Consider the following 27,059-nt stretch of genomic DNA (forward strand, 5'->3'; position numbering starts at 1 on the left):
ATAAGAGTAGGAATAGGCTCTGGTCACCTTGCTCTACACAGAGGTTTTAACTGTAGGTGGCACTATTATTCACTGCTCATCTTTTCCAGTCATCATTCACAGACCTATGCAGATCAAACAGCACACTTCTTCACCAAGTTAGAGCACAAACATTTCTTGATAGAGGTAGCGTGACAACAGGGGAATGGCTTTACCTGCTGTGCCTAAGATAAGTTTTGGAGAAGAAAAAGCATTGGCCAATTAGGCATCTAACCATAATCAATTAGGAGTTAACAAAAACAAGGGGAATAACAAGGAACAGAAAAGGAGAGGAGGGAGAGGAATGTATGAAAGCTTTCTAAAAAAGAATAATCAAGATTTGGTGATAAAATGTGTAATTATGCAGACATTTATCAACTGGACTCAAACATAAAGAGGAAAAGATTGGTTTCAGAGTTCATAAGAAATGAAAAATGCTTAAAATTTCAGCATTTTCAAACACTAATAGTGACAAGCTTACACAGTAGATATCTAAATACACAAACAAATGAACACCACAGAATTCAATGAAGAACATGCTGCAGAAAAAAACAGTAACTTAAAAATATAGCTACAGAATGAAAATAAATGGTTTTTAAAAACAAATACAGAAAATCACTTTGGGATAATAATAATTTTTCAGTATTTATACTATAAAGTCTCTTACCAGTATCTGAAATGTAGGCATGGAGTTGTACTGAGTCATCAGAAGATACATTTGAAAGATCATCTAAAGACTGATGGTGAGCAGGGACAACCAGGAAACAAAAATTAAAAATTTTATAGAAAAAAAAAAAAGGTAAAGAATTTTACATCACATATGCATTACTAATCATCATGTAAGCCTTATATTATTTGTTTTTCCCCAATAATCCTTTTCATTTATACTAACAGGAGAGAGAAAAGCCAAGATTAAGAAACAACCAAAGTAATTTAGTAATCAATTTAATACATCAGATTATTTCTTCCCTTCATTGCTTGTCCATATAACTCCCTTCTTCTCAATTGTACTCAATACATGGGAAAAAATTAAAACTGTAGTTAAAAAACACTTCAGACTAAAAACATTCAGAAAACTGCATAATACAACAAATGTTACCTCTTATTATCATGATTTATTAAATGAAGTCAATTCACTGACTAAGACAGTTTTTTTTTTAATAATTCTATAATGGTAAAATACATATAACTAAAATCTACCATTTTCAACATTTTTAAGTGTACATTCAGTGACATTACATCCACCAAGTTGTCAACCATCACCACTATCTACTTCCAAAATTTTTCATCATCTCAAAGAGAAACTCAGTACCCCTTAAGTAATAACTCCCATTTTTCTTTCCCGCAACCCGATAACCACTAATAAACTTCTGTCTCTGCATTTGCCTAATCTAGATATATAAGTGGGCTCATACAATACTTGGCCTCTTGTGTCTGACTTATTTCATTTAGCATAACATCTTTAAGGTTCATCCATGTTATAGGATGTATTAAGAATTTCATTTTACTTTATGACTAAATAATATTCCATTGTATGTATATAACAGTTTATTTATCTATTCATCTCTTGAACACTTGAGTTGTTTCCACTTCTGGGGTATCATGAGTATAGCTGCAATGAACACTGATGTACATGTACCTTTTTGAGTCCCTGCTTTCAAGTCTTTTGAGTATATACCTAGGAGTGGAATTGCTAGGGTACATGGTAATCTGATGTTTAATAAAACAGATTTTAAAAATCATTCATTTTCAAAAAATTCCACAAATAAAAATTATTACTGATGAACCCAGAACAAATCTTTTATAACTATGGCCTTTAGTAAAGCATTTTTTTCCACATATACATACACCCACACATACCTAGAAAGGAATACGATCATATAATGTAAACGGACTATACAGAAAAGAAATAACAGCATGACTGAGACTGGTCCCCTTCAAAAGGCCTGCTTTCAAGGTTAGCCCTTGGTTGGCATCTGAGAACTCAAATTTAGGGAGGACTCCCATCACACTCTAACTGGTAAGAGTGGCTCATTGTGCCTAAACTGTACAAACAATGTAGCTAACGTTGAATCTACTCCCCTTCTGAGAGTCTGGAGTTTTGGTATATGCTAAGCAAAAAAGTGCCTGCATGACCTGTCCCCAATAAAAACTCTGGGCACTGTGTCTCAAATGAGCTTCCTTATTTAGCTACATTTCACAGGTGCTGTTACAACTTGTTCTCAGGGAAATGAAATGCATTCTATGTGAGTTCCCTGGAACACATCCTTTGGAAGCTTGTGGGGTGGTTGCCTCTAGACTCTGCCCCATGCACCTTTCCCTTTACTGATTTTACTTCATAACCTTTTACTGTAGTAAATCACAGTCATAAGTATGACTATACGCTACATCCTGTGAGTACGACTAGCAAATCGACAAAATTGGGGGTGGTCTTGGGGACCCCCAACACACAGATATTGTATGTTGATTCAGACATATGTCACTTTAAAAGCTATATAATCCAAATAAGCTCTGGAGTCCTAACATGGTATCACCAATTATTACTAGAAGAGTCCTCTATATGACTAAAATGTAACCATGCATATGACACAGAGCCATTTAAATTGAGGCAATGGCATTCTAAGAAGAGGGCCAAAAGTTCACCTACTAAAGATTAGTCATTAAGAGAAACAAAACGTGGTAATTTTACACAGATGATCCCCAAGACACTTCTGGTTAAGTGGAGTGAGAGAATCATTAAATTCAATTAGGTCTAGTCCAGGCTCTACCTTAAAAGACTGCAGCTATATCAACTGTCTTTCTTGTCTCTTAGTAGTCCCAGTGATCTAATAATGGTGTCAATCCCTAGTCTACATCTCCATCAGGATATAATGTGAAAGAAAATATTTTGAAAAGAATGTTTTTGTTGTGTGCCACAGAGTCGATTCCAACTCATAGTGACCCTGTAGGACAGACTGGAACTGCACTATAGGGTTTTTAGGCTGTAATCTTTGGGGGAGCAGATTGCCAGGTCTTGTCTCCTGCAGAGGGGCTAGCGGGTTCAAATCACCAACTTTCAGTTAGCAGCTAAGTGCTTTAATCACTGTGCCACCCAGGCTCCTTCTGAAAAGAAACAGGATGCACTTATTTTCAAGTGGCCTATAATAAAACACTTTAAGAGAAACAACTCAACTTTTGCCTTAATATTCTTATGTGAAAGACAGAGACCTCACAAAAAACAGAATTCTCTACCAAATGTAACTATTCTTTACCATGACTTCTTCCAAATAAAAGCTAGCATGGGTAACAAAACAGTAAGCTTTCTAAAAAATATATTATTACTATAATAATCATTAGTACTGGTAACTGCAGTGTGATTGATTACTTTTGTCCAGCCTTTCTGGCCATGGTCTTGTAACTCCCACCCAGGTGGCTGGACGAGACTATGTGATAGGGTTATTGTGGCCCATCAAGGGGACTGGTCAGTTTTGCCTAATAGAAAGCCAATTCCACAGCAGAGAGAGGATCCTACCATCACCACTGAAGAACAGCAGGAGCAGAGAGTGCATCCTTTGGACCTGGGGTCCCTGCACTGGGAGGCCCCTGGGATCAGGAGACAGAGAGAGAGACAGCTGTAACCCCGAAGATGGTGAGATGCAGTGGCAGGAGAGGCCCAGCACGGTGGGCCAGCCCAAGGAGAGAGAAAGCTGAGTGTCTTTGGGCAGAGGCCTAGGACCAGAGAAAGAGGCGTGCCTGCAAGCACAGCTGGGCAGAGGCTGTCCTGATGAAAAACCTGTATCCTTGAGTGTTCCTGAGCCTGAACTGTAACCTGTTACTTCTCTAATAAACCCCATAATCCTGAGTATTGTTCGTTGAGTTCTGTCTGGCCTCTGCAATGAATTATTGAACCCAGCAGAAAAGTAGAGAATGCTGTGAGAGGGACAGTTGGTGTTAGAATTGGTAAAGACGGCAGAAAGAAGAGGCATGTCTGACACCCACCCCCCCAAAACCAAAAGGTCAGCAGTTCAAATCCACCAGCTGCTCCTTGGAAACCCTATGGGGCAGTTCTACTCTGTCCTACAGGGTCGCTATGAGTCAGAATTGACTTGATGGCAACGGGTTTGGTTTTTTTGGTTTTATTACATGTAAATACCAAGCAGACTATAAAATTATAATTGGTAAAATAATAGTAATTACAGAACTACATCTGACTTAGAAATGTAAGTATTGACCAGTAAAAGAAAACTGTGATTTCAAAACAAGTACATTAATGTTCTACTGAAATAAAACACAACTTGCAAAGTAAATGTTAGGTTAATATTCCTGAGCTCCTTGCAAGAAAAAGTGATTTTTTAACATTACACTAAGACAAAATCTGAAAATTCAAATTTAACTATGATAATTTATCCCGTAAGCACAACTACGTTAGAAATGCTTGGAATTTATCTGCCAATTTCAATTGCAAAATGAATAAAGCACCAAGTGCATTAAATATTTTCTTTGCTGGGTATACTGGAATAAACTATTATGATCTAGTTTATAAAATTTTATACCATCTCAAAAATACAGCTATGTACTAAGATTTCTCAATGTATTTTTAAAAAGAATCCAAAAGACTTCAGCTATTTAACAGCTTGAATTTAATAGACTGATGTGAGTTATAAAACACTGCAAGTCACTGCCCTCAAATGTGACCTTTTTTCTATCCAGAGACAGTTCTGGCTTATATCACTATGTGGCAAAGGGATCTCTTTTATTTAAAAAAGCATTTATTCAAGACATATAACAAAGCCAGGAAAAAAAAAAAAAAAACTTACTAGTGTTTAAACACTTGTACAAGCACTGCAAAGGTGAATACTAGAAAATTTCAAACTAAGGAAAAGTTTCTTCATGTTTGCAAGCTTTTCCTATATAATGAACATTATTGCTAACATTGCTTTAATGCTGTAAGAGCTAATCCCTTTTGGGATAAGGCTCTGGAATATAACAACTTAATAGTAAGGATACCAAATGATTTAGAAAAACAATACTTTAAAAGTTACAAAGTATTTGATGTACACTATGGCTGATTTGCTCTAGTGCTCAGTTTTGTACTTTGTAAAGTAACAGTACATTTACTCAATAAGGTTACTTTAGAAATTAGTAATATAAAAAGACCAGTTGCCGTCACGTAGACTCCAACTCGTGGCAGCCCTATTTGCATCAAAGCAGAACTATGCTTCACAGGGTTTTCAATGGCTGATTTTTTGGAATTAGAGGGCCAGACCTTTCTTCCAAAGAGCCTCTGAGTAGACTCAAACCTCCAACCTTACAACCCAAGAACCTTAACTATACCCCACCCAAGGACTCCAGAAGACAAAATAAGATAATGGATCTATAAACCATTCAGCTATTTAAAAAAACAAAATCTACATACAATGGAATACTACTCAGTCAATAGGAGAAATGAGGTCTTGACACATGCTATACAGTATGGATGGAGCCAGAAGACACTACGCTGAGTGAAATAAGCCAATCACAAAAGGAAAAATATTATATGACCTGACTCATTTAAAATGACAAGAAAAGGCAAATGTATAGAGACCAAAGTTTATTAGTGGTTACCAGGGGCGGGAGGAAGGTGAAAATGGGGGGTTAATGGTGGTAATCGGGGGGGGGAAAAACGGTCTAATAGATAAAGTTATGCAAGTGGAAGGAAAAACAAACAAACGCCCCCACAAACTCTGGACCCAAACTTTTAGAGCACACTAATATTTCTTCCTAACAGCATTTTAGGAAATAAGTTATTCATTGGCAATGCTGGATATACACTAAAAGAGTACTAAAATGTTCATTATTTCACACTTCACCTGAATATATGACAGGCCAATGATAGCTTATATGCTAATAACATGTCATTCTTAAACCACTGAATCATTACAGAGGTAGTCAGTTGCTTAATTCACTATAAAAGGCTCTAAGCCAAAAAAAAAAAAAAAATTTTTCATATCAATCTGAATTTTTTTTTAGTGAACTTTAAGAACTATCTACACGTTTTTCCGTTATCCCAACTGGTTTTACAAATCTTTTCTAAATGTAAGGGAAGACAAAATAAATTCCAATGTGAACACTGTCACTGACAGATTTACAATCACAGAACTGTAATGAAAGAATCATTTAAAAATACTGAAGTTATTTTAATATTTAAAGTACCCGTAACAGTACTTACCAAATTTATGCTTCCTGTAGGAGACCCATTAAAAGATTCTGTGGGGGAAAAATTCAACTTAGAATGCAGTAAAAAACTTTTGAAACAGTTTTTTCTTAAGGTTTAAACAACAAGAATCAAAATCAGATAAGTTAAGACAGAACAGAACAGTAAGGAAAACTGTGGCATACGCCTGAACATCTCAGTCCCTAAAGTCCCATGGCTTTCCAAACCAAATATTTTGGTGAAAAATTTACATATGTAGCTATAGCTGCACCCTCCCCCCCCCCAAAAAAGGTCATTATGCACAAGAAGCTAATACTAAATGACTTTTTTATTCTCACAGTATCATATGAAGTCTAATACAGGGTAGGCATGAGGAAACACTCATGTGAAGTCCATTAGGAAAACTCAGTGCTATTTCAGTTTTACCTCTTTGGATTAAGAAATATTACAAATAAAATTCTTCTTTAGTGTGAACGATAAATAGATTGATTTTTAATATATCTAATAGATCCACTTATTCTTGGTAGTAGATTTGGCTCAAGAACATTGGAATCTAGATTCCTAAATCAATACAACTAATATATGTGATAGCATCATTATATATAACATATGTAACTAACAGATCGAAAGATATTTAAAAGTCTACATGCAATGCCATTTAATTAAAAAGCAACTAGGAAAAATAAATGGTAAAAATTAATGTTAGAGTAAGTTACTAAAATTAATACCAAGCAATAATCTTTTCTCTCAGGGTTTTATTGTATATCTGAACAAATTAAGTTACAATTAAGGTATCCCTCTGTTAAAACACAAATGAATATATGGTTAAAGCAATATTCATATACAATTTAAAGTTAATATAAGGTTTCTAGCACTTATGAGGTTATTTATGAATCTGGATCTTTAAGTGGGTCACCAAAGCAATTTCCCATTACTTCTAAAAAGAGGCAGTTAGTATTTGGCTCCTTACTTCAACAGCTCTAAATACCCAAGATTCCTCAGAACTGTGGTCACAAAAACTAACCAGGAAATGTCATCCTAGGAGTACCCCTTGGTCAACAACCAAAAAAAAGAAAAACAAAACCCATTGCCCTCGAGTCAATTCCAACTCACAGGGAGCCCATAGGACAGAGCAGAACCACCCCATAGGGTTTCTAAGAAGCGGTTGGTGAATTCGAACCGCTCACCTTTGGGTAGCAGCCTGAGGCCTTAACCCACTGTACCACCAGGGTTCCCCCAGGGTTAACAGCAAGGTGATAACTAAAATGAGTAAACAAATAACTACTCTTTTTATTCATTTATATACTCCAACAGATGGCAACTGGTATTTTTTTTTTTTTTTTTTTTGGCACATTGTTCTAAGGTCCATTCACCTCTTAAATTTTCTCACCAAAGACAAGTTATGTTAAAACAAACACAAAAAAATCCACTGAAAGGGGGGGGAAAAAATTAAAGCCTCTATAGTTACAGTCTAGTCTGTTGCTACATTTTCAATATTTTATTTTAATATACTAACTACGGAAACCCTGGCGGCAGAGTGGTTAAGTGCTACAGCTGCTAACCAAGAGGTCAGCAGTTCGAATCTGCCAGGCGCTCCTTGGAAACTCTCTCTCTATGGGGCAGTTCTACTCTGTCCTATAGGGTCGCTATGAGTTGGAATCCACTCGACGGCACTGGGTTTGGGTTGGTTTGGTTTTATACTAACTACATGTTGTCATTCACGTATAGATTTTAGATATATAACAGTTTATATTTGGGGTTCAAGAACATTTTGTACCTTGTTTAAAAGGTCACTTTTTTAGTAAGTAGAATATATACAGGAATACACACACATACATGTAAAATGTGCATCGCCTCACCTCCATCACCGTCATCCGATCCTCTGAAACTAGGATCTTTTAACATATCCAGCTCAGCTAGCATGCGCACATAAAGTGCATTCTGCCTGAAGGAAGGGTAAAATCTTTCATCTCGCAGCATCAATTCATATACCTTATTGAAACAAATCAAGATACTTAGTTATCAATACAGGTTAACGTGCTTATTTTCACTAAATAAACATTAACCGAAAGTTATACTGAGGTCTTGCCATAATGCATCACAGGCCCCACAGTTAAGATGTCAGCAGTAAGACTACCATATTTTTCACAAATAACATGCCCACGTAAATAATGTGTACACACATATACCGCATGGAAATGGAGATATTGAGTAAAGCAGTTCTGCCACAGTGCAGTTGGGAAAAAAACGTGTAACAGGCATGTCATATGTGTAAAAACATGGTATGTCACAACTAATAGTTTCCTCTGGTACCTCCAGTAACTAAGTGCTGACAGAGTTCTGCTATAACACACATGACATGACAGCAGGCTATTTATAACGTTCTGAGAAGTAATGTTCTCCAAAAAGTCCACATAAAGAAAGGCTCCAGGTGCATATTATAACGAATTTGACAGACCCTTTATTTATGCATTCATCAATTTATGAAGATCTAAGACTACAATATCAGGTTCTTTAGTCAGATTCGAATAAACAACCTAATATAAATATTTCCCTCCTCTGTTAATTAAATAAATAACAAAAAATTGGTTCTTTTTTTTTTTTGTAATTAAGAGGTATTATTACCATAACTGGAGCCCTGGTAGCATAGTGGTTAGGATCAGCAGTTCAAATTCACCAAATGCTCCTTGGAAACCCTATGGGGACAGTTCTACTCTGTCCTTTAGAGGCGCTATAACTCGTAATCAACTCGATGGCAACGGGTTTTTTGGGTTTTATTATCATAAGTTATCTTTTTAGTTACCACTCCACTTCTTAAATGTTTCAATAACCGTTTTAAAAACTAAATATGTACACATAAAAATGTATTTTTTCAAGAAAGAGAAAATGGTAAATATCATATTTAATACCTTCCTTTGAATGTCATCAAAGATTTCGGGGGTTGGATCTTCATGATTCAAAGTATCTGCTAATTTTGCTACCAAATAGTCATCAACAGTAACCCTTGGAGATGCCTAGCAAACAGAGAAAAAATAACTGTAGCAATGACCTTTGGAATTTCCAAACACAAATTAATCCTTGTTAGTAGAATAAAGTAACAGAATCATATTATTAAAAGTAACTGGCAAATAAGAATCCTGGATTTGTAAAGGAAGCCTTGATGTTTAAGAGGACTGAAATAAGAGCTAGAACCTGCTCTTCATAGTGTACTACGCAGTACACTGGCAGGCAGACAAGCATGGTTTAAACCTTGACTCTTGCCAAGCCCCCACGTGTCTGTCAGAATGTCCAGCTGTGCGGACTTGCATGTTGCTATGATGCTGGAAGCTATGCCACCGGTATTCAATACCAGCAGGATCACCCATGGAGAACAGGTTTCACCTGAGCTTCCAGGCTAAGACAGACTAGGAAAAAGGATGCTGCAGTCTACTTCTGAAAAGCATTAGCCAGTGAAAACCTTATGAATAATAGTGGGACACTGTCTGATATAGCTCTGGAAGATGAGCCCCCCAGGTTGGAAGCCACTCAGTAGATGACTGGGGAAGAGCTTCCTCCTCAAAGTAGAGTCGACCTTAATAACGTGGATGGAGTAAAGCTTTCGGGACCTTCATTTGCTGATGTGGCACGACTCAAAATGAGAAGAAACAGCTGCAAACATCCATTAATAATTGGAACCCAGAATGTATGAAGTGTAAATCTAGGAAAATTGGAAATCATCAAAAATGAAATGGAACACATAAACATCAATATCCTAGGCACTGGTAAGCTGAAATGGACTGGTATTGGCCATTTTGAATTGGACAACCATATAGTCTACTATGCTGAGAATGACAATTTCAAGAGGAATGGTGTTGCGTTCATTGCCAAAAAGAACATTTTAAGATCTATCCTGAAATACAACACTGTCAGTGATAGGACAAGAGCCATACAGCCATACGCCTACGAGGAAGACCAGTTAATACGACTCTTATTCAAATTTATGCACCAAACACTAAGGCCAAAGATGAACAGAAGATTTTTATCAGCTGCAGCACGCTGAAACTGATCGAACATGAAATCAGGATGCATTGATAGTTGCTGGTGATTGGAATATGGAAGTTGGAAACAAAGAAGAACAATCGGTAGCTAGAAAATATGGCCTTGGTGATAGAAACAGTGCTGGAGATCGAATGACAGAATTTTGCAAGACCAAAGACTTCTTCATTGCAAATACCTTCTTTCACCAACATAAACAGTGACTAAAAAAAAAAAAAAAAAAAAACTGGGTTTTTTTTTTTTTTTGGTATACACATGGACCTCGCCAGGTGGAACACACAGGAATCAAACTGACTATATCTGTGGAAAGAGACGATGGAAAAGCTCAATATCACCAGTCAGAACAAGGCCAGGGGCTGACTGTGGAACAGGCCATCAATTGCTCATATGCAAGCTCAAGCTGAAACTTAAGAAAATCAGAGCAAGTCCACGAGAGCCAAAATATGGCGTTGAGTATATCCCACCTGAATTTAGAGACCATCTCAAGAACTGATTTGAGGCACTGAACACTAATGACCGAAGACCAGACAAGTTGCGGAATGACATCAAGGACATCATACATGAAGAAAGCAAGAGGTCATTGAAAAGACAGGAAAGAAAGATCAAGATGGATGTAACAGAAGGCTCCCAAACTTGCTCATAAACATCAAGCAGCTAAAGCAAAAGGAAGAAATGATGAAGCAAAAGAACTGAACAGAAGATTTCAAAGAGCAGCTTGAGAAGACAAAGTATTATAACGACACATGCAAAGAGCTGGAGATGGAAAACCAAAAGGGAAGAACACACTTGGCATTTCTCAAGCTGAAAGAACTGAAGAAAAAATTCAAGTCTCGAGTTGCAATAGTGAAGGATTCTATGGGGAAGATATTAGACAACGCAGGAAGCATCAAAAGATGATGGAAGGAATACAGAGTCATTATACCAAAAAGAATTAGTCGATGTTCAACCATTTCAAGAGGTGGCATATGATCAGGAACCAATGGTACTGAAGGAAGAAGTCCAAGCTGCTCTGAAAGCATTGGCCAAAAATAAGGCTCCAGGAATTGACGGAATATCAAATCAGATGTGTTCAACGAACAGATGCAGTGCTGGAGGTGCTCACACGTCTATGCCAAGAAATATGGAAGACAGCTTCCTGACCAACTGACTGGAAAAGATCCATATTTATGCTTATCCCCAAGAAAGGTGATCCAACCAAATGTGGAAATTATGGAACAATATCATTAATATCACACAGGAGCAAAATTTTGCTGAAGGTCATTCAAAAATGGCTATAGCAATACATTGACAGGGAACTGCCAGAAATTCAGGCTGGTTTCGGAAGAGATGTGGAACCAGGGATATCATTGCTGAAATCAAATCGATCCTGGCTGAAAGCAGAGAACACCAGAAAGATGTTTATCTGTGTTCTATTGACTATGCAAAGGCATTCGACTATGTGGATCATAACAAATTATGGATAACACCGTGCACAACGGGAATTCCAGAACAGTTAAGTGTGCTCATGAGGAACCTTTACATAGATCAAGAGGCAGTTGTTCAGACAAAAGAAGGGGATACTAATTGGTTTAAAGTCAGGAAAGGTGTGCATCAAGGTTGTATCCTTTCACCATACCTATTCAATCTGTATGGTGAGCAAATAATCTGAGAAGCCGGACTATGTGAAGAAGATCAGGGCATCAGGATTGGAGGAAGACTCATTAACAACCTGCATTATGCAGATAACACAACCTTGCTTGCTGAAAGTGAAGAGAACTCGAAGCACTTACTAATGAAGATCAAAGACCACAGCCTTCAGTATGGATTGCACCTCAACTATAAAGAAAACAAAAATCCTCACAACTGGACCAATAAGAAATATCATCATAAACAGAGAAAAGATTGAAGTTGTCAAGGATTTCATTTTACTTGGATCCACAATCAACAGCTATGGAAGCAGCAGTCAAGAAATCAAATGAAGCATTGCACTGAGTAAATCTGCTGCAAAGGACCTCTTTAAAGTGTTGAAAAGCAAAGACGTCACCTTGAAGACTAAGGTGCACCTGACCCAAGCCATGGTATTTTCAATTGCATCATATGCGTGTGAATAAGGAAGACCAAAGAAGAACTGATGCCTTCGAATTATGGTGCTGGCGAAGAATATTGAGTATGCCATGAACTGCCAAAAGAACGAACAAGTCTGTCTTGGAAGAAGTACAACCAGAACACTCCTTAGAAGCAGGATGGCAAGACTGCATATTACATACTTTGGACATGCTGTCAGAGGGATCAGTCCCTGGAGAAGGACATCCTGCTTGGCAAAGTACGGGGTCAGAGGAAAAGAGAAAGACCCTCAATAAGGTAGATTGACACAGTGGCTACAACAATGAGCACAGCAACAATTTTAAGGATGGAGCAGGATAGGACAGTGTTTCTTTCTGTTGTGCATAGGGTCACTATGAATCAGAGCCGAGTCGTCGGCACCTAACAACTACTTGCCAGGCAAATTACTTTACCTCTCAATAAGCTACATTTTCGCAGTCTGTAAAATGAACGAGAGATTATTTATAAGTATTAAAAGATATATATGTAAGATATATACCACAGGGTCTGGCACTTAGGGAACAGTTATTAGGAATTAATTAGTATGAGTAGCCAATACTACTGAATGTGTATTTAAAAAACTGCCAAAAGAATAAGCCATTTGTGACTATCATTTGACACTACAGCAAAAATCCTTCTGAACAGCCTTGAAAACATACTGTCCTATCCTAAAATTTGGAGACCTGGTGGCGCAAGGGTTAAGAGCTACAGCTGCTAAATAAAAGGTTGGCATTCTGAATCCGCCAGCCACTCCTTGGAAACTGAATGAGGCAGTTCTACTGTGTCCTGTTACGGAGCTATGGGTCCGAATCAACCCAACATCAACAGGGGTTTTTATCCTAAATTTGGTTTTATGACCAAAGCTGCAACAAAGTTTCAGTGTGATGTGGGAGGAAGAGGATGTGCAAATTTAACTTGTTCTAAGAATTTCTATTTGAAGATGCATAATATGATAGATACTACACAGAAATATGAAATATGACTTTTCAGTGTGAAAAATTACTTTATAGCCCAGGGAGGGGCTTCCCAGGACATGGAATGTCACTCAGTGCTAAACCCAGGGCAGTTCTGAGTAACCCAGGACAGCTGATCAACCTAAAACATGACACACATCAATAGTTCATCTATAGCCCTCTTTTGGAAACCCTGGTAGCAGAGTGGTTAAGAGCTACGGCTGCTAACCAAAAGGTGGGCAGTTTGAATCTACCAGGCACTCCTTGGAAACCGTATGGGGCAGTTCTACCCTGTCCTATAGGGTCGCTATGAGTTGGAATCAACTCGATGGCAACAGGTTTTTTTTTTTTTTTTATAGCCCTCTTTTATTTATTTATTCTCTTTTATTTATAATTCCATTATTTTTAAGGATGTAAAAAACCAATAAACTCACCATCCATAGCCAATTTAAAAACCTTAACAATATCCTACATCTAACTATACTTTCTCTCCCGCTTCCAACATCTCATATCTTGCCTCTTCCTATTCAAGGGAATCATCAAATCATCAAATTTAGTTGTTTTTACCTTGTAAAAAAAGGAGTATTACACAGTATGAAATCTTTTGGGGCTTACTTAATTCATATGATATCACATCACTAAAATTAATCCAGATTGTGTGTGCCACTATATAAAATTACACTGTATGAATATAGTTATATTTAGCATTTACATTATATTCAGGAGTATATTTCTTTATTTTTAAAACCTAAAATAGTTGAAGCATTATTTATAATGTTTTTAAATCTTAAAATCTTAAACTTGTCATCCTCTACAATGAAGAACAACTGCCTTTTCTGGCAGCTCTCAAAAAAAGTAACTGTCCACAGAAGATAATCTTTTACACAGAGAATGCACTTCTGCTCTGCGCTAAGATGCAACCCACATAAGTTGGCAATGTAATTCAGCATCTATCATATGAATTGCTTAGTAAGCACTGTATCTCAAATTACTACTAACCTCTTTCCTAGTCTCACCTCATGTACTTAACCTTTTGTTTTTTTCAGATATTCACAATCTCATTTCCACTACACATGTTCATTAACCTCCGAAGATTCTAGTTCTTTGCCCCCACCATTTTCTTCCAGTTTGCCAGACCCTCCTAGCCTCACTTTTTTCCCTACCTAGTCCAAGTCACATGGCTAATCTTCTGAAATAGTCTTACTAATACCATAAAAGCTCTTGTTACCCAGTATTTCTTCTGTACGCATTGGGCAAAACACTAACACTAGTTCCAACCTCTGCTCTGAAACACAGAAATCTAAATGATGGATAAATGCAGGAAAGCCATACAACTACACAGACCAGATCCACTAAAACTAACCGTCTCTGGCCTTTGCTGGGCTTTCTAGAAGGCCAGCCAGCTTGCTCTCCCTTCCCCTTCAATGCCTACATCTAGCCTTCGTCATTTTAGGATTACACAAATTTTAAGTTCTCTTATGTCAACAGAAAACCCACCACTTTTGATTTCATAGAGAAAATTAAAGACAAAAAAACAAAAGTCCCACTTCAAGATTTTTTAATTTACATTTGCCCTTACTGGAATTCTCTTCTGACAAATTATTTTATGACTACACTTCTTTAACTTTATGCAATTTTTACTTAAAATATGATCTGCTAAAAAGCAGCTTTCTTTCTCTAAAATCACTGCTTTATCTAAAATTGACACCCCACTCCCTCTCTTTAACATTACCTTACGTATTTTCCACTACTCCTTCACATTCTTAAAAACAGCACCCATGTATATCAAAAATTAGTTTATATTATTGTTTCTACTCCCTCATCTCATATGTGCATCTTAAATACGCTTGTTTTTTTTATTATTTTTTAACTTTCTAGAGAAAATCCCCTTGGTAAGTCTAATGGATAATTTTCAGTAATCATTTTACTACATTTTCCTACTACTTGGCACAGTTAATCATTACCTTTGCCTTTCTATAAAGTCAACATCCCTAGTTTTCCTCCTACTTCTCTGATCATTAATCCTCTCAATCTCCTTATACTTTAATCTTACATGTGATTGTTCCCCAGGACTCAAATTCAGCACACTGTTATTTTTTATTCAATGCTTTATCTACCTTATTAAGTTTCAACTACCAAACATCTGAATTATCATTATCAGGTCATCCTAGTATCTCACTCTTTGGAGGTGACACCCAACTATCAGTTATGTTTTTAAAGGTACCACAGACATATCAAGTTCCAAAATAAACAAAGCTGAATTCACCTTATAATATCACCTTCCTCCATCATCACCCACCCAGTCATCCAAACGGCATATAGAGCTGTATTGTCAAATACAGTAACCTTTAGCCACGTGCATTTATTTAAATCAAGAATTCAGTTCCTTAATCACATTTCAAGCATTCAGAAGTCCTATGGGGTTAATGGCTACAATCATCACAGAAAGGTCTATCAGACGTCACCGACACAGCACATAACCACAATGAAAAACACACGTGGAAACAGTGGAATTCAAAAAATATGAACAGTGGTTACTTCAGGGAAATAGTGAACAGGTGATTTCTGCTGCATTTTCCAAATGTTTGCAATGAGCCTGTATCATTTTAACAATTAGAACAAAATCCATTTTGGATTTTTTTGGAATCACGTCTTAGTAATCACTTTTCCTTAATCCTCAAAGAGTTATAACCACCGAAGTCCTGCTGATTTTATCTCAAATATTTTAGACTATATTCTTCTCTTCCTGTCCTTTACACCATAGCCACTAGAGCACTCTATCCAAAATGCCAACCTTACCATGATCTTCCTCTGCTTAAAACTCTGTGGTGTGGTACAGTGGAGATTCTAATTTTTCTGGGATATAAGACCCCAAATGAGAATTTGTGAAAGTTAAGGATGTAATTCCAAAAATAAAATAAAAAATCCTTATAAGCTCACAAAATTTCAGAGAGTAGATTCCCTACTTTCAAGACAGATTCATTAATCCATCCATTAAAGTTCATTACTAGACTTATTGGTCTATTAACTTTAAAGATAGGTTCATACTGCTTGTGAAATAAAATCCAGGTTTTTATTTGACATCCTTGATTTGGCTTGTCTACCGCTCTGTAGACATCTTTTGACATTCCTTACCTTATACCTTAAAGGTCCAGCAACACCAAAAAGTATATTAAATTCTCTTTACTTTCTGCTTCCAGTATTGAAGTATAAATAAATCAAAATAACCACTCTGTTGAGAATAACCAGAAAAGCTGGACAAAACACGTGTTTTAAAAATCTGTTTGAAAATACTGGAGAGGGTTTCCAGAGAGCTAACTAGGCATTGCAAAATTACAGAACCAAAATCTGAGAAAGGATTTAGCATTTAGACCCATTTTTCCCATGAAGGTATCTGGTAATTCAGGTGGGTGTCTGAAAGGAGAGGCAAAGTGTTTCATGTACTCGAGGGCGAAGGAAAGAAAAGCTAAATTCTTGGACTAGGTGATGAAAAATTAGATCAGTCCTCAAAGGTACTGAAGCCAAGTTTACAATCTACTCAATTTTTAAATGAGATTAAGGTGATCTGGGTTGCTAATAACACCAACCACATGGCAAAAGCAAACGTAAATCCTCTCCGGAGGAAGGTAGTATCATCTCTATAATCATCTCTATGATTTTTCCTGTTCTGCATTTTACATTGAATCACAACTAACCATGCACATGAGGAGACAAGATAAAAATAAAAAAAGCTAGCAAACATGGACATTAAAATAACTATGATTAAAATGCTCAAGGAAATAAAAGATTGAAGATTTAATAATAAAGTAAAAAACACTATAAAAATAATCAAATAGATATTACAAAAACTGAAACAACTGAATAAATAGGTTTAATAGATTAGACACAGGAAAATTTCTGAACAGAAAATATTCAGAATAATGCACAGAAAGGTAAAGGAAAGCATTAGAAACAGAAAATGTGGTGAAAGGTCTAAAATAAGAATAACTGAAACACAAGAGAATAAGAAAAAAAAATTAGGAGCAGAAGCAATATTTGAAGAATTTTGTAATGTCAAGCATTTTCCAAATCTAAGACACAAAGCCATAGATTAGGCAATAAAAACCTCAAGGAGGATACATAAAAGAGAACCACAATTAGGCACATTATATTAAAACAGCTAAAAACCAAAAACAAAATCTTATAAGCAACCAGATTAAAAGAAGATATACCTTAAAAAAAAACCTGACAGATAATTTCTACTTCTCCTTTAAATTCTGTCAGTTTTTATTTCATGTATTTAGGGACTTTGTTGTTAGGTACATATATATTTATAATTATTTTATCATTCTAATGAATTGACCCTTTTCTCCTTATAAAATGTTCCTCTTTCTCACTAATAACAATTTTTGTCTTAAGTCTGTTTTATTTAGTATTAGTAGAGCCACTGCAGTTCTGGTTGGTTACTGTTTGCGTGCATTATCTTTTTCCATCCTTTTACTTCTAACCAATTTGTGTCATTGAATCTAAAGTACAAGTGACAGTGCATCTTGACTCTGTCATTTGTATTTGTATGACCCTTGTCAAGCTAGTTCTGTTTTCTAAAAATCAGTTTCTTCATTTGTAAAATGAGAATACACAGTAAGACTGTCGTCAGGGCTAAAAGGTATGATGTTTGTGAGGTAGTTATAAAAAATAAATAAATAAAGAGGTAGTTATACTCAGCATAAATATGGACATTTGCAAGTTTCACAATTAGTAGTATTAATCATTCTGCCAAAGAGAAGGAAACATTAATCAAAATGTATCCTCACCTTTTCTGATAAATACTGCTCATAAATTCCAACAGCAGCTGCTCTTAAGAGACCTTTGGTTTGGTTGCTTTGATGTTTCCCATCTTTCTGACGACTTAATAAAACCTCTAGCTGCTGTTGGGCTGTAACCCGGTATCCTTCCACTGTCATCCAGAAGAAAAGATGTGCTTGACCTCCAGTTTGCTGCATGTAATCTGCCAAACAAAATCCATAACAGCATAGATATTAAAATCACATTTTGGGTGCATGCAGTTAGAAGCAGGTAGGAAAAATTGCAGTTTGAAGTACTTACAATGCTACATTTTGCAAAAACTGGTTAAGAACAGTTGCATAGGAAACACAAACTGATTAAGAACAGTTGCATAAAATAGGAAACACAAATCAAAGCACATACTAACAACAACAACAACAAGTCATTTTTTACGATACAAACTCTGTTGTTTTAAGAAACTGGCAAGTCGATTCCAACTCATACTTTTGTTCAAAAGAACAAAACATTGCCCAGTCCTGTGCCATCCTCACAATCATTGCTATGTTTGAGCCCACTGTTGCAGCCACTGCGTCAATGCATCTCGTTGGGGATCTTTCTCTTTTCCACTGATCCTCTTCTTAGCCAAGCATGATGCTCTCCTCCAGGGGCTGGTTCCTCCTGATAATATGTCCAAAGTCAGACTAAATCTCGCCATCCTCTGCTTCTAAGGAGCCTTTTAGATTTATTTGCTCTTCTGGCAATTCATGGTGTATTCAGTATTCTGTGACAACACCATAATTCAAAGTCATCAATTCTTTGGCCTTCCTTATTCATTGCCCAGTTTTTGCATGCATATGAGGCCACTGAAAATACCATGGCTTGAGTCAGGTGCACCGTAGTCCTGAAAATGACATCGTAGCTTTTTAACATTTTAAAGAGGTCTCTTGCAGCAGATTTGCCCAATGCAATGTGCCTTTTGATTTCCTGACTGCTGCTTCCATAAGTGTTGACTGTCGATTCAAGTAAAATGAAATCCTTGACAACTTCAATATTTTCTCCATTTATCATCATGTTGTTTATTTGTCCAGTTTTTTCTTTGTTTTCTTTATGTTGAGGTATAATCCATACTGAAGGCTGTAGTCTTTGATCTATATCAGTAAGTACTTCAAATCTCCTTTTTGAGCAAACAAGGTTGTGTCATCTGCCTATCACAGGTTGTTAATGAATCCTCTAATCCCAATGCCACTTTCTTTACATAATCCAGCTTCTCAGATCATTTGCTCCAAACAGATTGAGTAAATAGGGTGAAAGGATACTATCCTGACGCACACGTTTTCTGATATTAAACCATTCACTATCCCCTTGTTCTACTCAAATGACTGCCTCCTGGTCTACAAACAGGATCCACATGAGCACAGTTAAGTGTTCTGGAATTCATATCTGTAATGCATGAGCCGCTCAGTTAAATGCCTTTGCATGGTCAATCAATAAGCCACAGGTTAACATCGTTCTGGAATTCTTTGCTTTCAGGCAAGATCCACCTGACATCAGCAATGAAATCCCTCATTCCACATCGTCTTCTGACCCAGCTTGAATTTCTGACAGTTTCTTGTCGATGTACTATTGCAATCGTTTTTGGATCATCTTTAACAAAGTTTTACTTGGATGGGATATTAATGATATTGTCAGATAATTTCTGCATTCTGTTGAATCACTTTTCTTTGGAATGGGCAGACATATAGATCTCTTCTTGTCGGTTGGCCAGGTAGCTGTCTTCCAAATTTCTCGGCATGGATGAGTGAGTGATTCCAGAGCTGCATCCATTTGTTGACACATCTCAACTGGTATTCTGTCAGTTTCTGGAAACTTGTTTTTCACCATTGTCTTCAGTGCAGCTTGGACTTCCTTCAATATTACCAGTTCTTAATCATATGCTACCTATTGAAATGGCTAAACATCCACCAATTCTTTTTATATAGTGACTCTGTGTATTCCTTCCATCTTCTTTTATGCGTCTTTAATATTTTCCCCATAGAATCCTTCACTATTTCAACTCCAGGCTTGAATTTTTTCTTCAGTTCTTTCAGCTTGAGAAATGCTGAGCATGTTATTTCTTTTTGGTTTTCTAACTCCAGGTCTTTGCACATTTCATTATACTTTACTTTGTCTTCTCGAGTTGCCCTTTGAAATCTTCTGTTCAGCTCTTTTACTTCATCATTTCTTCCGTTTGCTTTAGCTACTACTCTACATTCAAAAGTAAGCTTCAGAGTCTCTTCTAACATCCATTTTGGTCTTTTCTTTCCTCCCTGACTTTTTAATGATCTTCTGCTTTCTTCATGTATGAAGTCTTTGATGTCATCCCACAGCTCGTTGGGTCTTTGGTCATTAGTGTTGAACACATCACATCTATTCTTGAGATAGTCTCTAAATTCAGATGGGATATACTCAAGGTCATACTCTGACCTTCACGGACTTGTTTTAATTTTTTCAGCTTCAACTTCAACTTGCATATGAACAATTGCAGGTCTGCTCCACTATCGTCCCCTGGCCTTGTTCTGACTGATGATAGTGAGGTTGTCTCATTCCACAGAAGAAACTGATTTGATCCCTGTGTATTTCATCTGGCAAGGACCCATGTATAGTTACTCGTTAAGTTGTTGAAGAAAGGTGTTTCCAATAAATAGGTGGTTGGTCTTATAAAATTCTATCATGCAATCTTCGAGGTCATTTCTATCACCAAGGCCATATTCTCCAACTACCAATCCTTCATTTCCAACTTTTGCATTGCAATCACCAGTAATTATCAATGCTTCTGATTAGATGTTTGATCGATTTCAGACTACAGAAGTTGACAAAAATTTTAATTTCTTCATCTTTGGCATTAGTGTTTGGTGCATAAATTTAAATAATAGTCTGTTAGCCAATCTTCCTTGTAGGTGTATGAACATTGTCCTATCACTCACAGCGTTGTATTTCAGAACAGATCTTAAAATGTTCTTTTTGACAATAAATGTGACACTTTTCCTCTTCAATGTGTCATTACAGGCACAGTAAACCATTTGATTATCCCATTCAAAATGGCCAATATCAGTCCATTTCAGCTCATTAATGCCCAGGATATCAATCTTCAAGCATTAAATTGCATTTTTGACAACTTCCAGTTTTTGTATGTCATACATTCCATGTTTGCAGTTGTTTCTTCTCATTCTGTCTGAGTCATGCCACATCAGCAAATGAAGGTCCCGAAAACTCTACTCCATACACGACATTAAGGTCAACTCCAGTCTGAGGAGGCAGCTCTTCCCCAGTGGTATTCTGAGTGCCTTCCAACCTGAGGAACTCATCTTCCAGCACTACATCAACCTTCTGCTGCTATTCATAAGGTTTTCACTGGTCAACTTTTTAAGAAGTAGATCACCAGGTCCTTCTTCCTAGTCTATCTTAGTCTGAAAGTTCCACTGACACCTGTCTACCATGGGTGACCCTGCTGGTATTTGAAATACCAATGACATAGCTTCCAGCATTACAGCAACACACAAGCCACCACAATACAACAAACTGAAAGATGAGTGGTGCATAAAATCTCTAGGGAATATATTTGTTGTACAATAAAAACTCCACCAAGATACAGCTTCTTTTCTCAATAAAGGTTATTAATCATAATGTATTTCCAGAGATACTTAAAACATGGAATGGGCTCTGGAAACCACACATCTTTATTTTTGATCACAAAAAAGAATACTGAAAATGTAATATTAATAAAATGTATATTCAATATATATGAATATATACATGTATAAATATATTTATATGTATGTATGCATATATATGTATAAAAGCAAATTCCTTACCCCACTCACAAAAATGAAATAAACAGGTTACGTACACAGTGTGCTCCCAATACTCTTTCTCAATGAATTTTAATTTATAGTAGAATCTCCTACAGCTTATTTTAAAAGAAGTTTAGGAAATGTACATTAGAGTTATGATAAGCATTTATTTCCTGCAAAGAAAAATAAATATTTACCTCTATGGTTTCCATAGAAAACTGAACTTTTCAGAGAATAATATGAGAGGAGTGCACTGGCGTGCTTAAAACTGCTGCTGCTGTTGTCAGATGCTATCAGGTAGGCCCCTGATTCGTGGTGATGCCTTGTACAAGGGAACAAAATGCTGCCCAGTCCTGCACCATCCCCCTGATTGGGAGCAGATCAGTCCATTGTTACCCAAAGGGCTTTAACTGGCTCATTTCCAGGCCTTTCTTCCCAGTCTATCTTGGTCTGGAAGCTCAGGTGAAATCTGATCAGCATCAGAGCAACACATAAGCCCCCACTGACAGATGGGTGGGCTATGCATGAGCTGCGCTGACTAGGAACTGAACGCAGGTCACCAGCATGAAAGGCTAGAATTCTACCACTGGACCACCAATGCCATATGCTTAACACTAAGTATTTAAAATTTACAATAAGTAAAATTATTAAAAATTTCAAGTACTATATCATTTTCATAAAATGGATTTACCTACCCATAAAAAATTGTAGTGCAACATTGTCTACAAGAATGCTGTCCAGGGGGACTGTACAAAGTTTCCCAAAGTTTGCTGCCAGTTTCACAGTATTTATTTCCTGTAGATAAAAGTTTACATAGGTTAATATTGTATCTGTTCACTCAATTTTTTTTTTTTTTGTTCACTCAATTAGGTCAAGATCTTTACATAAATGTAAAAAAAACCAAACCCATTGCCGCTGAGTTGATTCCAATTCACAGCGACCCTATAGGACAGAGCAGAACTGTTTCATAGGATTTCCAGGAAGCAGCTGATGGATTCGAACTGCTGACCTTTTGGTTAGCAGCCAAGTTTTCAACCACTGTGCCACCAGGGTTCCACATATAAAATAATCCCCAATAAATTAAAATGGAATATACTATCCCCTTCTCATGCATATAGGTTTCCCAATAAAATATTCTCAGTGAATTTAAATTCATAGTAGAATTTCCTAGAGTTATTTTAAGACTTGCTTAGTAAATATGTTAAAGATATGATAAATCACTGTACTTTCAAGTATTCTTTACCTCTACATTTTTAAATAAAAATGAGTATTTCAGTGGCTAAAGGGGGATGGGGATATTCAGAATGTTTAACATTTCCAAGAATAAACAAATGTCATCATTTCCAAGTATAGACTGAAGTCTACCTACTCTGAAAACAAAGTATTACCAAAGAGCAATTTTGCAGCTAACAGTAAATACTCTTACAATCTTCACTGGTATTTCTTTTCAGACTATCTAAACACTGAATTACATACACCTCTCAAAATCACAAAGCAAGGTAACTATGAAAAAAAGGGAAAACTTGAGTCCAAACTTTACTGAGCATGTATGTGTCAGCCCGTGTGCTATGAACATTACACACATTATTTCATTTAATCTCCGCAGCAATCCTATTAGTTAAGTATCATCAATTCCATTTAATAGATGAGAAAACTGAAGATCAGAAAGGTTCCCTAGGATCACAAAGCTGTTAATATAAGTCTGTGTTTTCAAAGCCCATTGTCTTTTTCACTAAAACCTATGATGTTTTTGTGAACTATTTTCAAACTATATTCCCAAATTCATATCTGTTTGCCAAATCCAAATCACAACCTCTATTTTGGAAAAATAAATACAAGCAATTTTTCTGTAAATCAGACAAACGATCTTATTCAGAGGCAGGTAACAAATAAGGCACAGGTGGTACAGAAAGAAGAAGAAGAATTTGAAAAGAATAAGTTTTCTTTGTAATTAGTATCTCCCTTCATGTAAGTACTAAATGATAACAGATAACAGACTTAAAATGCCTGGCATAGATCAATCTAGTACCAGCACATGACTTCTGCTGTCCATGTCTTTCTTCTTAAATTTTATCACCATCCTCTGGCCCAGCATATGTGGAATGGGAAGAGTATTCATTATTTTGTAAGATTCACTTCATTTGTAAGATGAAAGGAGAAAGGGTCTTCTAAGATTTCAAGATGAGTGGCCTGGTTATAAAACTGTATCTCCATGGGGTTTCTGTAAATTTTCTCCAAAAGGAAAACATTATATGGCTTGAGCTATTAAAAAGGTAAAGTTTGGTATTAAAATGGAAATAAAAGAATACCTAACACAATATCTAAATTTTAAAAGGATGCAATATCAAGAAGTGTATGGACAAACAGATTTTATATAATGATACTGAAGGACCACTAATTCTAAGACCCAGATAAGGTAGCCAGTTAAAAAAAACAACATACACAAATGAAACCGTATCATTCTTCTATTCTAAATTTGCATGGGTATATGTTGTTATTTAGGTGCCGTCAAATTGGTTCGGACTCATAGCGACCCTACATGCAACAGAATGAAATACTGCCCAGACCTGCACCTTCTTCACAATTGTTGCTATGCTTGAACCTACCACTGCAGCCACTGTGTCAATTCATCTCTTTGCGGGTCGTCTTGTTTTGTGCTGACCCTCTACTTTACAAACCATGATGTCCTTCTCCAGGGACTGGTCCCTTTTGGCAACATGTTCAAAGTACAAGAGACGAAGTTTCACCATCCTCACTTCTAAGGAGCATTCTGGCTGTACTTCTTCCAAGGGAGATTTGTTTGTTCTTCTGGAAGTCCATGGTATAGTCAGTATTCTCCACCAACACCATAATTCAAAGGCATTAATTCTTTGGTCTTCTTTATTCCCCGTCCAGCTTTCACATGCATATGAGGTGACTGAAAATACCATGACCTCATACATAATTTGGCGGCTATGTAATGATGTAGTTATCCTCCATTCTGTGATATAATGTAGTCACCTCCATGATGTGATTTGATGTGATCAGCCAATCAGTTGTAAGGGGAGTTTCCTTGGGAGTGTGGCCTGAGGATGTTCTGGCAAAGCTCACTGGATTTTGCTAGCTGTGGGTCCTGCATCCAGCTCATCATCATCTGATCTCCAGTTCTTGGAACTTGAGACAGCAGTCTGCCATTCTGCCTGCTGATCTTGGGATTTGTCAGCCTCCACAGCCTGCTACCCAGCAGCCTACTGTCTGATCTGCTGATCTTCTGTTCATCAGACCCTGCAGCTACATGAGTCAGAAGAAGCCACCAGCTTGAAGCCCGATGCCTGATCCACAGACTTGGGACTTGCCAGTCTCTACAACTGCATGAGCCATTTTCTTGAAATTAGTATCTCTCTCTCTCTCTCTGGTTTTGCTTCTCTAGATAACCCAGCGTAAGACCTTTGTTTATATGCCCATGGGATGGGCATATAAACTAGTTTTAAAATACCATTAACGGAACACACATAGGCACAAAAACAGGCAGGCACGGACAAATAGGGGCCTCAAGTAACTTTCAGTTAAGTGATAATAGATCTAGCAAGCTACACTGTAGATTTTTAAAAACAGGTTTTATATTCCTTAAGTAACTTAGGTTGCAAAATTACAAGACTCGAGAGTCAAATATTTTCAAAATAGAAACCAGCAGAAACAATGTGATTACATGAAAAACCAAAGGTAGTAAAAAAAATCTTTTTCCCATTTTAAAGCACCAAATCTCTGCTCCCTTGTATAGTAATAGTACTTCTAAGAGCTATCTGTAATTACTATCTCTAATTTATCTCTTCTCATTCTCTCCTGGAACTGACTTCAACCCAGAGTTCTCTCTGCCACTCCACTGAAGCTGCTCTCATCTCATCAGATCACCAATAATATCCACAGTGGCAAAACCAATGGTCAATTGTCTTCATCTCACTCAACTTCTCAGTAGCGTTTGACATACCTGTCCTCTTGCACTTTCTTTAAACACTTTTTAGTCTTGGCTTCCATTAGGATATCCTACTCCCAGGTTTTCCTTCAATCTCTCTAGCCACTTACTCTCTTTATGTCTTTGGTTGGATCCTCTACCTTGCCCTAAACTCTAGCCACTGAAGTGCCTCAGGACTAAGTCCTTGGTATATTCTCCACCTACGTTCTCTCTTTTAGATAACCTCATTCGGTCTCCTCGTTCGGTCTCTTAACTTTAAATAAATATCTGATAGTCCTGAAGATTCTCAAAGTTTATCTCTAGCCCTAACCTTTCCTTTGAACTCAAGATTACCAATTAGCATTTTTACTTGATGTCTAAGAAAGGTCTCAAACTAAAATATCCAAACCTTGATTCTCTCTTCCAAACCTCCTCCTCCCTCAGTTTTACTCATCATAGTAAATGACATACCTATTTATGCACTTGGTCAAGCCAATAACCTTGGAATTATCCTTGACTCCTTTTTTTCTTTCTCACCTTACAGCCAATAAATCAGCAATTCTTATTAGCACTACGTATTTCAGGTCTCCAGGCACGTCTTACAACATCCATGGTCATATCTTACCTAAACTAGAGCAGTAGTCTTGTAAGTGGTCTCCCAGTTTCCATTCTCACCCTCATCACCCCACCACAGTCTATTCTTCACAAACAGCCAACATGATCATATGTCAGATTATGTCACTTGCTGGGTTAAATCTCTAACAGATTCCCATCACACTTAGGATAAAATAAAAACCTTACCATGGCCAGTGAGACCATACACGATTTAACTCCTAAGTTCCTCTTAAATGTCATTCCCACCACAATCCCTATCATTTATCCCATACCAGCCACAATGAACTCAATACTATTCTCTAAGTCACTAAGCATGGTTCCTACTCTGGGGCCTTTGCATTTGCTCTCACCTCTGCCTGAAAAATTGTTCCAAGAACATCACAGAACTAGCTCCTTCACGGTCTTCAGCTCTCACTATGCTCAAATGTCATCAAATCTCTCAGCGCCTACCTAAAATACTTCTTGATTTCCCTTACCTTACTTTTTTTTCATAGCAGATATTACTACTTGACATTATACATAAATTTTCTTATTAGTTTATTTTCTGGCTCTGCAACTAAAATATAAACTCCGTGAGAGATTTTGCATATTTCGTCTACCTAAAGCAATGCCTTCATCACAAAATTCAACTAATGTTGAATGACTGATAGAATAAATAA

General features: G+C 36.9%; 1 protein-coding gene across 3 annotated transcripts in view; it reads right to left on the reverse strand.

Moving 5' to 3' along the window:
* The window catches only part of SNX13 (sorting nexin 13), a 161,692-nt gene that overhangs the window by 46,677 nt on the left and 87,956 nt on the right, over positions 1-27,059 (reverse strand). For all 3 annotated transcript variants that reach the window (XM_049893269.1, XM_049893268.1, XM_049893267.1), the window contains 6 exons: positions 22,550-22,649; positions 18,054-18,247; positions 9,100-9,204; positions 8,050-8,182; positions 6,206-6,243; positions 686-755 (listed from right to left, as the gene is read on the reverse strand). In XM_049893269.1, coding sequence (XP_049749226.1) covers positions 686-755; positions 6,206-6,243; positions 8,050-8,182; positions 9,100-9,204; positions 18,054-18,247; positions 22,550-22,649 — 640 coding nt within the window. The remainder of the gene's footprint in view (positions 1-685; positions 756-6,205; positions 6,244-8,049; positions 8,183-9,099; positions 9,205-18,053; positions 18,248-22,549; positions 22,650-27,059) is intronic.

Source organism: Elephas maximus, chromosome 8, assembly GCF_024166365.1.
Source record: "Elephas maximus indicus isolate mEleMax1 chromosome 8, mEleMax1 primary haplotype, whole genome shotgun sequence".
NCBI classification, from domain to species: domain Eukaryota; kingdom Metazoa; phylum Chordata; class Mammalia; order Proboscidea; family Elephantidae; genus Elephas; species Elephas maximus.